The 15,675-nt window shown below is 34.6% G+C and overlaps 1 protein-coding gene across 1 annotated transcript in view; it reads right to left on the reverse strand.

Moving 5' to 3' along the window:
- Window positions 1-15,675, reverse strand: part of NKAIN3 (sodium/potassium transporting ATPase interacting 3) — an 810,186-nt gene that overhangs the window by 41,688 nt on the left and 752,823 nt on the right. The window contains exon 5 of the mRNA XM_051973659.1: window positions 3,319-3,379. Coding sequence (XP_051829619.1) covers window positions 3,319-3,379 — 61 coding nt within the window. The remainder of the gene's footprint in view (window positions 1-3,318; window positions 3,380-15,675) is intronic.

The following is a 15,675-nucleotide window of genomic DNA, read 5'->3' on the forward strand; positions in this document are numbered from 1 at the left end:
TTGATGAAAAAGTTGATCATTCTTCTAATAAGCTTATTCCCAAATGAATTTTCAACTGATGGAATTTTTTTTTTTTTACCAAAAAGTATTATTTATATGAAAAGTACTGTTTGTTTATGTGGAAGATTTACATGGAAAGATATTCTAAATGGCTAAAGTTGCTTTGCCATTTATTGTGAGAATGTTAAAGTTTTGGGGATAAGTGCATAAGTGTCAAGATGATCATGTAAATGGAGAGGGGAAGGAATAAGCATGAATATAGTGCAATGCACCGTGCTAATCACTTTATATATTATCTTTTGATCTTTTACAACAACTTTGTGAGGTAGTTGCTATAATTATCCCAATTTTTACAGTTGAGGAAACTGAGGTAGAAGGTAAGTGACTTGCCTAACATCACACAGCTAATAAGTATCTGAAGCCATATTTAAAGTTTGGAAGAGGAATCTTCCTAACTTAAGGCTTATTGCTCTAGCCACCATTCTCTCTTTTTGCCATGTGAGTATGTATGTGTGTGTGTATATGGGGAGAGAGAGGAAGGAAGAGATAGTTTTGCACTTAACCAAAAAAATTCTTGGGGCATGAAGGATCCTCCTTGGCCATGAGTTTTTTTCTGCATATATATGTGCATATTGACCACTTCCCTTTTGCCTTTCTTTCTAATTTCCTTAAAACATTTCTCACTTTCCTCTTCCTGCCTGAGTACAATCTCTCTTGGTAAGAGCACTCAATAAGTTATAGCAGGGATAAGGAAGAAGAGAGGAACATGAAGCAAATGTATTAAAAACAATTTAATTGTAGAACCTTATCTATCTTTCTGTCTATTTATCTATTAGTACAGTGTTAAAAGCTAACTTTAAATGTGACTCATCATAATTGTAGTGAAAGACTGCCAGCATATACTTATTCTTATGTAAATTTATAATATAATTACATAAGAATGTGTATATAAGTATATATTTATACAAGAATAAAAGTAGCCAGGCTATCAAACAAATCATTTCAATTAAGCACATTTTCTTTCCTTTTTACCATTTGGTTTAGTCTCTATATAATCCCCTAGTTTAACTTATATGGAAGGCCTGGTGGGTAAGGAAATTTTTTCTATTCCATTTTTCTTTCATCACCCTGTTCCCAACTTTTTCAAGGAAAAACAGCATTTTGTGTCTTATAGGGGATAGAGAGTTTTCAATGTTAGGGCAGTGGGAGGGGAACTCCTGAGCAATACCCACAAAATAAGCCCACCTGATGGTAAGCTAAAATTTTGTATTATTTGCAAGTGAATTGTGGAATTATTTCCAAATGTATCTATGAACAGAAGGTACTAACATTTGTGAAATATTTAGCCAAGCAAACTGAGCCTGCATCTTGGTAACATGAATCACCAGAAGGTAATACCTGTTGGGTTGATAAATTGTGTTTTCTCTGACTCTGAAATATCTAGTTATTTGAATAAACATAAATATTGAACTGCAATAAATTTCATCATATCCCATCTAGACTTCCACAGAAGTTTGTTGCAACTGGGAAGTTTCCTAAATGTAATGTATTTTAAGAGTCAACTATGTGTATTTCTTTCCAAGGTTGGTCTTAGGATAAGAACAGTTTCATTTCACCAGTAATAGCTGCTTCTTTTGATACTCCAACTTGGTGAAACCACCATTGATTTAACAGGTTTTCATGATAAATTGGTGGTGAGAAGAACTCATTCTTCTTTCTTGTATTCCTCTCTTTATATCAAATGAACCTAATGGAGACAGCATAGTACTGGAGGAAACCCTTGGAATCAAATGATTAGTACCTATATAACCATGTACAAGTTATTTAATCTCTCTGGATTCAGTTTTTACAACTGTTAAATGAGGGGCTAGATTTTTAAATTTTGGAAGTTTCTTTGGCTCGAGATCTGTGATATATAGTGATGAGTGTCCAGAGATAAACAGAAACCCTAAAGTGTATTTGAGCCAAAGATTTAAGAAAGAGGAGGAGGGAAGGGAGAGAGGTAGAGAGAGGGAGAAAAAAAGATGGAGGAAGGAAAGGAGGGTGAGAGAAAAAAAGAGAGAGAGAGAGAGAGAGAGAGAGAGAGAGAGAGAGAGAGAGAGAGAGAGAGAGAGAACTGAATTTTAAAGCATCAAGTGACTATTTGGTATTGTTTGGGAAGTTTCACTTAAAGCTGATTTGCATGATTCTGTTAAAGTCCTAAAATTACTTCAAATATGGGAGAAAAAGTCTTTGTCTATTAGGATGCTTATATCTCCATAGTTCAAAGTTACCTTTGCTTCTTATTCTGGTAGCTACCTTATAATTTGTTGTGAAGCATTTTTTATATTTGCTCTCTTTTTTGGTCTCGGCATTGATTTCTCCTTCCCAATTTCCCCATCTCAGGCTGTTAAGTTGTATTTCACTGCTGTCACTTTCTGCTTGGCCCGTAGATCTCTCCAGACAACATATTAAAAGTGTATTTTCCAGGTGTATATATTGTGACAAATATCCACTGTCCCCCCCCTTTTTTTGCATCCCCCTACTTTTAGCTAATAATGCTTATTATATACAAGTCCCTGTTCTAAGAATACAAATACAAAATGAGATAGTCCTTGCATCTACATTCTATTTAGTGGATACAGGTTGGTTGTTGGGTCATTTTTAGATATGTTCTACTTTAAAGATTTTCTTGGCAAAGGAACCATAGTGATTTGCCATTTCCTTCTCCAGCTCATTTTAGAGATGAGGAAACTGAGGGAAACAGGTTTAAGTGACTTGCCCAGAGTCACACAGATAATAAGTGTCTGAGGCCATATTTGAACTCAGGAAAATGAGTCTTCCTGATTTCAGGGCCTGCATTCTATCCACTGTGCCACCTACTAGCCCAGATTGCATATTTGTACGTCAGTAAATGCAGGATATATACAAAATATATACAAAACTATTTGATAGGATCATCAATAACTGGGGGTGATCAATTCACAATCTTCTATTCTTTCTAGATTACCAATGAAAAGGTAATTTTCCTATTTTTTTTAAAAACTTGATTACTGGTCAATGGGACCTATTCAGTACTTATCACAGCACCTTGCACCTAATGGGCACTAAGTGCAGTTATCTGAAAGGACTTGGAACCAGCATTATTCAACACAATATGGTGCATTTCAATACAAACTTTGTATAGTCAACTTTCCACTAGCACATTATTGATCTCTATTTGAATCTTTTTTAATCCCAAGAAAAAAGCAATTTAGTAGCTCACTTAAAAAAAAAATAACTCTAGGAAAGTGCTTCACTCCTAGAAGCTTCAGAGATCTGAGTGCATTCAATACTTACAGCTGTCCTCTTCCTCCATGAAAACACTGATCACATAACAGGCGTACACAAAGCCAATCAACTGTGGAAGAAAAACAAAAAAATGCCTGTCAGAAAGCTGTAGTGAATTTATATAAAGCACCAATCTCAATTACAGCTTGTGCAATTAGCAGATAAAGGATGCCCTGAATTAACTACTACCATTTGATAATAGAAGCCTTCTTGTATTTTTAACTAACAGCTATCATCTTGAAATGCATATTCAATTCCCATTAGTGTTAATAGGATTAGAAAAAGTTACCCAGGTATATCCTGAACAGACTCTTAGGTATTTAATTGAAATCTGATACTATGGTTACTAAACTGTAAATGACTGGACTTTTCAGAATATTTATATTGTAATTAACTGTTAAAGGAAATGTACTACTTATCTTACACAGCTGTTGTGAGGATCCATCAGCAGGAATTTAATAACTGAATACAATATTCTATGTATGACTGGTGCTAGGTGATGAAGCTACAAATATGAAAAAAATAAACCAAAATAATCCCTGCACTCAAGTTGAGGGAAGCAACGTTTTCTCATCCATCAATTGAGGGGTTTAACTCAATAATCTCTAAGGTACCTTTTAAATCTAAACCTATGGTCCTATAATCCTGTGTAAACATAAATAGGCACAAAATATAGACAAAGTAAATATAAAGTAATTTGGGGGAAAAGCCCTGGAAGCTTAGACGATCAGGAAGGGACCTGAACTAATCTCTGAAGAAAGCTAGGAATTCTACAGAGCAGATGTGAGCAGGGACTGCATTCCTGGCATAAGGAAAAGCCTGTACTGTTTTGCATGAGGAACAGCAAGTACCACACAGCTTGACTGAACAAAGAAGTGACACATGTAGGCAACAGCTCAGCATCAAGTTGAAGGAGCCAGGAGGAAGGGGGAGGGAAGAAAAATGGGAAGGAAATCTCTGACTTCTGTGGTTTTCTTTCAGCTTCTTTTCCCTTCGGGGGAATGCTTGTTTCTCTGTCTTAGAGGAAGATTACAAGTGATACAAACTAGAATTGTGAAGGCATTCAAATGCCAAAAAAAGGGACATTTATTATAGAGCTTCTGGGTAGATCTATGATCTGATGATCCTGTGATATCCTAGAGACAATAGGGAGCCAAGGTAGATTTTGGAGGGGGGAGAGTGGTGACATAATCATATCTGTATTTTAGAGATATTTCTTTGGCAGATATGTGGAGGATGGATTTTGGAGGGATAAAACTAAGTTTAGAGAAGATTGAGAGACTATTGTTACAGTCTGGGTGAGAGGTAATGAGGGACCAGACTAGGGTGGTGGTGACCGTGTAACTATGCAAAAAAGAAAATGTAAGCAGTATTGTGGAAATAGAATTAATTGGTCATACTTGCTAATTCTTTGTATATAGGAGGGGAGAAAAAGTGATAAATTCTTGAATATGCCTAGATTTTGAACCTGAGCGATTATAAGAATAATAATACCTTGAACGAAAACAGGGGAGGTAAGGGAGAATGGTGAGTTTAAGGGAGGAAAGATTCTGTATTACACATGTTGAGTTTGACAGATCCTTGAGAAATCTTTTTGAGAATGACTAATAGACAATATAATGTGATTCTCAGGCACCATCTTTTTAAAACAAATGTTCACTTCTGAAATCTGTCTTTCTCTTCTGAAGCTTTTATCTTGATTAGAAACAGTGATAAAACAAAACAAAATAACCCCAAACTCTCACCATCTGTGACCCCAGTGTCTTGCCTAAGACTTCATAATAGATAGATTTGAAGTCAGAAAAATCTGGGTTTGAAGCTTGCTTCTGGCACCTTCTACTTTTGTGATATTTAGCAAATCACTTAATGTCTCTGATCTTCATTTTCTTCATTTATAAAAAGGAAAAATTTATATCTTAAACCTCTCTACAACTTTTCAGGGTTGAGATCAATTAACAAGTGTTTTTAAAGTTCTCACTGTGGTATCAGGCATTTTGCTAGGCACTAGAGATAAGACAAAAGTGAAATCTATTTCCTGCCCTCAAGGAGCTAATATTCTGATTGTACATTGTCACATACTATGATCTTAAAGGAGATAATGCATGTATAGCAATTAGTAAATGTTTAAAGATTATTACATAGATGTTAGTTATTTGTTGCTATTCCTAAAGCTGGATTAAAGTTTCCATTGGAAAAAAAGTCTTGATTAATTTAGCTGCCTTGATTGTACATTAATGATTAAATAATACTTAACTAGGGATGCGAGTGGGAGGGATATTTTGTATATTGGATAACTATTGTACAGTTGTTTTGTTGGTTACTCGATTTTCTCCTCTGCACCAAGTTCAGATTGAAGGATTCATTTAGAATGTCAGGAGAACTCTAAAGTCACCATGAGAATTCTAAGCATGCCCCTTATACTGATCTTACGCTATAAGCAGGAGTACTAAGAGACGATTTATCACAACTGCAGTCACATGGTGTGTTTTTCATTTCAGTTTTGGTGGGAGGGAAATGAAAATACATCAACATGTTTTGGCTATGTGCTAGGGACCTTTTCATTTGTGAGTCCAAGGTCTTGTTAGTGCCTTGGTTCTGGGAAGTCTATTAATTTTCTATAGTTCTAGTATAATATAATCTTCAAGTAAAATATAGCCCTCTCTCCTTCACCTTTCTGCTAAGGAGAGTATTCTTAGTGTCCCAGTAAGATGAATTCTTATTCTGTTTTCTTGGCTGTCTCATCATAATTAAATGACAAGCAAAGGTACGCAAATGAAGAATTCCTACATTAACTGCATTACTGACTTCTAGTAACTTGCAGAGACCATACAGCATGCAAATGAGCTCCTTTCAAGATCTGAACATTTCTTCAGCAAATCTACCAAATGCAATCAACATTGTAGAATTAGATTCTTAGGGACACGAATGAAGTGTATTCCTTCCTACATTGCTTTTGGAGGAGTATTGGGAAAGAAAAGCAGAAGGTTGATATGGGGGTCCCCAGAGATGGAACCCAAAAGTGTTGTGCCATCATATTCACATCATGTATCAGTACATACAAGCTGACTCAGAGAGGCACAGATTTTCAAAGTTGCAGAGGACCCCAGAGGCCATCCAATATAACATATACTGGAATAAAAATCTCTTCTACACCCTGCCTGAAAAAATGGTCATCCATTCTTCCCTTGTAGATTTTTGATAAGGGAGAACTAACTACTTCAGGGGAACTTGACTTCTAACTTTTAATATTCAAGGGATGTGGCAGTTCTGATTTCATTTGGGGTGATGAGCAGAACATTTGAAAGTATGAATGACTGCTCCTTCATTAAGCCTCTTCCTGACTGGAGGTAAACTTAATTTCTTGATTTGACCAAACTAGAAATGACTTGATTACTCACTATCATTCAAGTACAAGATCATAGAATCAAAAAACTTTAACCCTGGAAGAAATCACACTGGCTATTCATCTTAACCAATCTCTACTCTACAAGGGAATGCCCACCTCTAGATTTTGCTTGAAGAAATCTAATTAGAAAGAAACTATTGCCTACAATGGCAGTCCATTCCTCTTTTGGATGCCTCTAATTCTTGGTCCTTTTGCTCCTATGCAACTTTTACTCAGAGCTTTTGGCTGTTCCTGGGAGGGTCAAGTTAAATTTTTATTCTACTTTACTACTCTTAAAGCACTTGAAGAAAACTATCATGTCCCAAAGGCAGGTGGGTGGTTCTGGGACCTGAGTTCAAGTTCAGCCTGAGATGCTTACTAGCTTTGTGACCCTAAGCAAGTCACTTAATCCTGTTTGCCTCAGTTCCTCATTCAAAAATGAGCGAGAAGGAAATGGCCAACCATTCCGGTGTCCTTGCCAAGAAAACCCAAATGGAGTCACAAAGCGTCAGATATGATTGAAATGACTGAACAACAAACACCACAATAAGGGAAATTATACTTAATTGTTCTCTTCTAGAAGCTAGCTAGCATCTCTTCTTCCAGTTAATCCTTACACGCATGGACTCAAAGTCCTGGTTATTCTATGATGGATGCTTTTCAACTTGTCAATGACAACCTAATTTTGAACCAATTATAAGATTTACCATGAGGTTCTTTTCTTTTGGTTATGAAAATTCATGAAACCTTTTTAAAGATGTGAACTGGAGGGATATATTCTGCATTAATGGAGAGAAACCCCATGCCAGTGAAACCACAGAAAAAAAATAAGGCATTGTGGGTGGAAAAGGATATTGGTAGAACTGTCTAGGAATAAGACAACAGGTAACATATAGAAAGAAGAAGCTCACACACACACAGGATTCTTCTAATTTTCCTCTACTACCTTCAAATCTGGTCTCAGACACTTAACACTTTTACCTGTGTGACCCTGGGCAAGTCACTTAACCCCAAATGCCTCAGCCAAAAAAAAAAATACTTCTCCTTTCCCATATCGAGTGTTTCCCCTTGACAATCCATCCTTCACATAGTTACCAAAGTGGTTTTTTAAAAAGTCTATTTCTAACCATGTAACTCCTAAACTCAATAAACTCTAGAGACTCCTAATGGCTTCTAGATTTAAAAAAATAATAAATTTACATAGCTGACTTTTCAAGCTCTTCAAAATCTGGCTCTCGCCTATCTTCATAATCCTAATTTATATTTCACTCCTTCCCTCAGTCTAATGCAATCAAACTGACTTGTGTTCCTTCATTATGATAGGACATCTCCTGTGTTTGGACCTTTACATAGATCCCATCCCTGGAATGAATACACATCTCACCTTAGAATCCTTCATTTTCATCAATACTGTTTAAAGTGACACCTTCGATATTAAAATTTTTCTGACCCTTTACCATTATTGCCTCTCTCCCTTAGAGTATATCTTGTATTTATTTTGCATATATTTATACTGGCTTCATAGGCATAATATACATATACACATCACACATACATATACCTGCATAAACACATATATGTGTTTAAAAAATGATATACTTTTACATTTATACACATATACTTATTTATTTTAATGTTATATTTCCCTCTGGAATGTAAGCACATTGAAAGCTGAGACATTTCCATTTAATTTTGCATCTTCAGAGGTTAGTATAATGCTAAGCACATAGTAGGCACTCAAAAAGCATTTGTTAAATAAGTGGTTTTTCTGAAATGACTCATTGTTTAGTCTGAGGGGAAGTGGGCAATTTATTTATTTCTTCTTTGTCATAATATGTGATATAAGCAGAGTTATTTGATAGGAGGGAAATTGTAGCTTTTTTTTTGGTAGCTTTTAAAAATTACATTGACAGCAGGTAGTTCCTCTCTTCTGTCCTCCCTTTTGTGAACATTTGATATGGAAATTTCTATTGTAAGAAAAATGAAACAATATGGAATTATAGAAGCCCTTAAATTAATACTGTCAGGTACAATGGTTCATTAACCAAAGTTGTCTTGAAAAATAATGCACTAAGGATTTTGGCTATGCATCAGGAATGTACAGTAACATTAGCAAAAACCGATAAGACAAAAACTTACCATATTGTAAGTCTTAAATCCAGCTGTCTGCAAGTTCTCAAACTAATTTTCCCTAGTCATAATCTTAATATTATTACAAACAAATTAATTGAAATTTCTGTTTTTATTTTTGTTTTATTGATAGGTGCATTAATAAAATATTTATCCTGGCAAATTACTTTTGCTATCTAGATTAACTAAACTGCTATTTAATTAATAATGTTATGCTCATACAAGCCAGTCTAGCCATCATGTTAATCACCAATTTGCTGAGGGATGATTGTTGTGTGGTTCTTGGTTTCTCAGCATCTGAGCTGAAATAGCCCCTGTTGGCCCTCTGCTTGGCGCCAAGAAATAGATTCAGAGACATGTTAGCCAATAGTAAACCCACATGATGTAAATCATCTAAGGGATAATTACCCTGATCATCCCTGGTTTTAATAAAACTTTGAGAGAGACATTAATCTTGAAGATATCCTTTTCTTCCCCATTAAAGGAAAATGATTATAGCTGTTGTCTTATTCAGGGTGTTTCTCTTCTCTTCCTTTTATTCTACCTTCCCTTAAAAATCTGGCTCTATCAATCCCATCTTATTTGATATATTTGGGGAATGAAAGGGAAATAACATTAGATACCAGCTTTCCACTGGGCTATATAGGAGAACATAATTAGATTTTACATGAAGCTTTTGTGGACAGGATTGATTAATTTGCCTGTGGAGTTTGTATATGGGATTGATTAGTTTATTTTCACATTTGCAGATACCAGAACTTTAAAAATAAAGGGCAGGGAAGGTATTCTGCTATTCAGAATGTGTATTAAGATTGAATCAAGGCAGTGAGTCATGGATGATATTTTATGAGCCTTAGGGTGGAGCAACATGAGGTTAAATGTAATGAATGAAATTCTCATCCATGATAACATTTTGAGAAAATAACCCATCCAGGGTTAGATCTATTCATAAATAGATATTTTAAATAAATAATTTGAGGTTGCATGGGAAGACACCATTCTCTTCCTGATCCAAATATTTTTCCTTTTTTTTTCTGAAGTCCAAAATGTTAAGATCAATCTTTAAAGACTTTCTTAAGGCATTTATAATCTAATATAGTTAAAGCATGAAATTAAATGGCAGGGAAAACATATTAAGTGATTAGCATATTGGAACTTTATTAATGGCATACCTATTTTGAAGAGGGGGAAGGGGAAAGCATTTATTAATCCCCCTGTGTTAAGAACTTCACAAATTTATTTCATTTAATCTCAATAAAGATTCTGTGAGGCATGGGCTATTTTTGTCCCCATTCTGGGAACTGAGGCAGCATAGGTTAAGTGACTTTGTCCAGAGTCACACAGCTATTATAAGCGACAGGCTAGATTTGAATGCTGGCCTTTCAGATTCCAGTTTTAGCTTCTATCCATTGTACTAACTAGCTGCCCAGCAACTTTGAAGCTAATCTTAGATGATGATGATAATGATTGATGCCATTTGTTTTTACATGATGGTCCTTTCTGAATATATGATTGCTTAATATAGTGTATATAAAATATGGTTTCCTTTTGTTGTCTGTGTCATTTACATTGTTGTGGCTATCTGTACTGTCTCATCGAGCTTCTTTTCATTTCTATTCTTTGTCAAATCTTGCTAATTTTGTAGGATGGTATAATGAGAAGAACACTAGTCCCAACTGATGGGTTTCCATTAAATTTCCAGTTCCTTGTCACTACAAAAAGGGCTGCTACAAACATTTTTATACATGTGGGTTCTTTCCCCTATTTTATGATCTCTTTGAGATAAAGACTCAATAGAGACACTGCTGGGTCAAAGGGTGTGCCCAGTTTTATAGCCCTTTGGCCATAATTCTAAATTGTTTTCTAGAATGGTTGGATAAGTTCACAACTCTACTAACAATGTTATCAGTGTCCCAGTTTTCCCATATCCCCTCTAACATTCATCATCATCTTTTCTTGTCATCTTAGACAATCTAAGAGGTATATAGACAGTACCTCAGAGTTATCTTAATTTGCATTTCTCTAATGAATAGTGATTTAGAGGATTTCTTCATATGACTAGAAATGTTTTAATTTCTTTGTCTGAAAATTGTCTGTTCATATCCTTTGACCATTTGTCAACTAAAGAATGGCTTGTATTATTGTAAATTTGAGTAAATTCTCTCTATATTTTAGAAATTAGGGCTTTATCAGAACTCTTGACTGTAAAAATTTTCCCCAGTTTTCTGTTTCCCTTCTAATCTTGGCTGCATTGGTTTTGTTTGTACAAAACCTCTTTAATTTAGTATAATCAAATTTATTTTGCACTTCATAATGTTCTTTAGTTCTCATTTGGCCATAAATTCCTTACTTCTCCACAGATCTGAGAGGTAGGCTATCCCATGTTCTCCTAATTTACTTATAGCATCACCCTTTATGTCTAAATCATGAACCTGTTTCAACCTTATCTTGGTATAGAGTCTAGTTTCTGCCATACTATTTTCCAATTTTCCCAGCAAATTTTTGTCAAATAGTGAGTTCTTATCCCAGAAGCTGGAATCTTTGGGTTTATCAAACACTAGATTACTGTAGTCATTAACTAGTGTGTCTTGTGAGCATAGCTTATTCCACTGATCAACTACTCTATTTCTTAACCAGTACCAAATAGTTTTGATGACTGCTGTTTTATAATATAGTTTTAAGTCTGGTACAGTTTGGCCACCTTCATTTGCATTTTTCCATTAATTCCCATCAAATTCTTGCCCTTTTGTTCTTCCAGATGAATTTTGTTATTATTTTTTTCTAGCTCTGTAATTTCTTGGCAGTTTGATTGGCAAGGTACTAAATAAGTGGATTAATTTAGGTAGAATTGTCAGTTTTATTATATTAGCTCTGCCTTGATATTCTTCCAGTTGTTTAAATCTGATTTTATTTGTATGGAAAGTGTTTTCTAACTCTGTTCATGTAGTTCCTGACTTTGTCTTGGCAGATAGATTCTTAAATATTTTAAATTATCTACAATTGTGTTAAATGAAATTTTTCTTTGTATCTCTTGCTGCTGGACTTTGTTGGTAACATATAGAAATGCCAACAATTTATGTGGATTTATTTTGTATCCTGTAACTTTGCTAAAGTTGTTGTTTCTAGTAGTTTTTTTTTTATTGATTCTCTAGGATTCTCTAAGGAAACCATTATATCATCTGCAAACTGTAATAATTTTGTTTCTTTATTCCCTACTCCAATTCCTTTAATTTTTTTTCTTCTCATAAAGCTAAATTTCTAATATAATAATGAATAATAATAGTGAAGGTGGGCAACTTGGTTACACCCCTGATCTTACTGAGAAGGCTTCTAGTTTATCCCCATTACATATGATTCTTGCTGATGGTTTTAGATAGATGTTTAGCTTTTTTTTTTTTTTTTTTTTTAAAGAAGCTTCTTGAAAAGATCAAAAAAAGATAGAATTGGTTTTCAATGGTCGGCTAATCCTATGTTTCTGTACTACCCTATAATAGTTTTGATTAAGAATCAATGAAAATCATCTCAGTCAGAGAAACAATAAACTCTATTTTCTCCCTTACCTTCACCCTATTCTCTCTTTTTCATCATTCAGGGATTAGAAGCAAAAGTATTTGCAGAGAGATCAATTTACGTGAGTTAACATTAGAGCCTTGCTACTTTGCCTCCCCTCTATCCTTTTAGAAAAAAAAAAGTTTATTTGTTTTGCCTAGAATAAGTTTATATTGACCTTTCCAGAGGGAAGTGTCAGTGTGGTTTAAAAAAATCCAAACAAGCTCCCCAAATGATCTCTACACTAAATAAAATCCATTCACATTTATAGAAGTTGTCTAGGGGCAAGTCTGGCTCTCTGACCTTTCCCAGTCTACTTTGACCCTGCTTTTCTTACATAATGCACACATAATGACCTCAAATTATTCACATTCAACTGAATAGAATTTAGATCTGCTACAGTTTGAGACCCCACATGCAACCTTCTTTACACTGAAAAGACTGGTTTTATCAGCCTATAGTTAACACATAAAAAACCTCATACTAAGAACATCAGTAATGTAATTCCTGTATTCCCCTGATGTAGTCAAAGATGGAGTGTTTGATGAGCAAGAGATGTCACCATCTTTCCTAGATGATAGAACAGCTTGTTTGGCTACTAATTGGTAGGAAGCAGTGGCTGGGAAGGGTTTTTTGAGGGCTCCGATTTTTCCCTGAAGAGCCTGCGGTTTGAGAGATCTGTTCCCTTCATATCTTCTTAAAGCCTGCAGATTTTAAAAACAATGTTCTCAATTTGTTGTGTAGATAATCAAGTTCTCTTAGTAGCATCTTTCCAAGGGGAAATTGTAAATCTGTAGAACTGATCTGTGCATTAATATATGTTTGTGTTTCTTAACAATGCCTTCTTTTGAGGATATTGGGCTTTTCTCTCTTCTCAACAAAAGAGTCTACAATTAGGAACTAAATGAACTTGGGCCTGGATTACTGGCCTGTCCGTATTTCTCAGAAGAAGCAGCATAATATAATGGAGCGAGCTCCCCATGGGAATGAAAATTCTTGAGTCTGAATTCAGGCTCACTTAACCATGGTGAACTGAAGTGATTGAGGATATTTCCAGACCTAAATTATATGAAGTTCTCTGGATGGGAAGTGAAATTGTGCATTGCATAGTCTCTGATGAATTTAGAATCAGCAAGAAGAACAACCAGAATATGTATACCTGACCCTGTGCTGTTGGTTAGGTTCTTATGCTTTCCTGCTTGTCATGTTTAGAATTAAGAGCAATGGAAGGGGCTGAACTGATTCATCCCTCCCCCCCAATTTCATACAATCTACTTGAACAGATTTCATTCTGACAAGAGAGAAAGACCTTAGATCTTGAAATTTGACTGTTGTATATTGTTTTCCTTGTTCTGCTTGTTACACTCTGGTTTAATACATATCAAACTTTCTCTTTTTTTTCTGAATTCTTTATATATATTCTTTTTTTAATTGAGGAATTATATTCCTATACCCCAATTTATTTAGGTATTCCCCAATCAATGGGTATTCTCTTTATTTCTATTTCTTTGCTAAAAGAGTCTTATTATGAATAATTTTTGTTCATACAGATGAAAAGTTTCTTTTATTTGAAGGGATATCCAAGAAATATTTTGCTTTGATAATTTTTAAATTTGCTACAGTATGAAGAGCACACTGGATTTAAGACCAAAAGACTTGGGTTCAAATTTAAACAATGCTCTTTTCTGAATGGCAAAGGGCAAATACTTAGCCTTTATTAATTGCAGTTTTCTTAGCTATAAAATGAGGAAGTTGGGTTCCATAATCCCTAAGATCTCATCTAGCTCTAAATAAGATTCCACAAAAAAGATTAGTTTTCTGATTAGCCCATTACTATCCATTAGAACATAGTAGAAAACATTTGATAGCATATAGTACAAATTGTTTTAATGAAAGGGAGGGGCTTAGAAGCATGACACAGATAGTCCAAGTAGCCAAGATAGTTGGAATCGAAGTAATAGCAAGCTTGGACATCAAGGAAAAGTGTGAAGATATTTTGAACTTGGAGGATCTATATAAGATAGGAAAATTTGGTGTAAAGCATAATGAAAGATTTGTGGCAATAAGAAACTTTAAGGAACTCAAAAATTCACCTAGACTTAGTAGCCCTTTGGATGTAGATATTCCCATATCAATTGTATAAAAGAATAGAGAATAAGTAGTGGAAAGCCTGCTTGTACTTTTGCAACGCCAGGAGAAGGTAAGGAAGACTATTTGCATATGTGGTGGTCTCTGTGTTAAACATATGAGAAGACATGGTTGAAAGTCATATAAAATAGTCTGTGATGTACACTAGTGGATGGAACATCCACACCAATCCTATCACACACCAATCCACACACAACTATCCTGAGTTGTGAAAATCTTAAATGAAAAAAATTTCAATTTTAGGGTTGTTGCATGAAAATATACACTGAAAATCAGAGTAAAGGGAACACAATCTTTTGGCTTTATATATTTAGCCTACTGAAGGAGTTCTACCAACTTCCATTTATGACACAAATATGGTACTGATACCTAAACCAGAAAGAGCCGAAACAGAGAAAGAAAACTGTGGATCAATTTTCCTTAAGAATATTGTTGTAAAATTTTAAATAAAACATTAGTAAGGAGATTACAATAATATATCACAAGGACCATATATGATGACCATTAATTAAACATCTCTTAATGTTGGCTTAACTAGGCAAATGGAAAGCCTACATTGTGTTTTCTGAAATTTCCAGATGTAAAGTAATAATACATATTAATAACACACGATTACATATGCAATATATGCACTTTTTAAAAGAAAGAAATGACAAGCAGGATTCTCTCAGAATAACTTAGAAAGACTCACATGAGCTAATGTAAAGCAAAATGCACTCTGTGAAAAGCAATAGCCATATTGTAAGATGATCAGCTGTGAATGACTTATTTTCAGCAAGGAGGACTATTCATCCTTAGAGAATTGATGTTTTTTAGGTTTTCTTTCACAACATGACTAATATAGAAATGTTTTTTTTTCATGACTATATGTGTAACCCATATTGAATTGTTTATCTTCTCAATGAGGGGGGATGGGAAGGGAGGAAGGGAGAGAATTTTGAACTCAAATTTTTAAATAGCATTTTGTTTTTCCAAGTACATGCAAAGATAGTTTTCAACATTCATTTTTTAAAAACTGTGTTCAAATTTTTCTCCCTTCTTCTCTACCCCTTCCCACAGATAGCAAATAATTGAATATAGGTTAAACAAGTGCTATTTTTCTAAACACATTTCCATATTCATCATGCTATGCAAGAAAATTCAGATCAAAAGGT

This window comes from Antechinus flavipes, chromosome 1 (genome assembly GCF_016432865.1).
Source record: "Antechinus flavipes isolate AdamAnt ecotype Samford, QLD, Australia chromosome 1, AdamAnt_v2, whole genome shotgun sequence".
Taxonomy (NCBI): domain Eukaryota; kingdom Metazoa; phylum Chordata; class Mammalia; order Dasyuromorphia; family Dasyuridae; genus Antechinus; species Antechinus flavipes.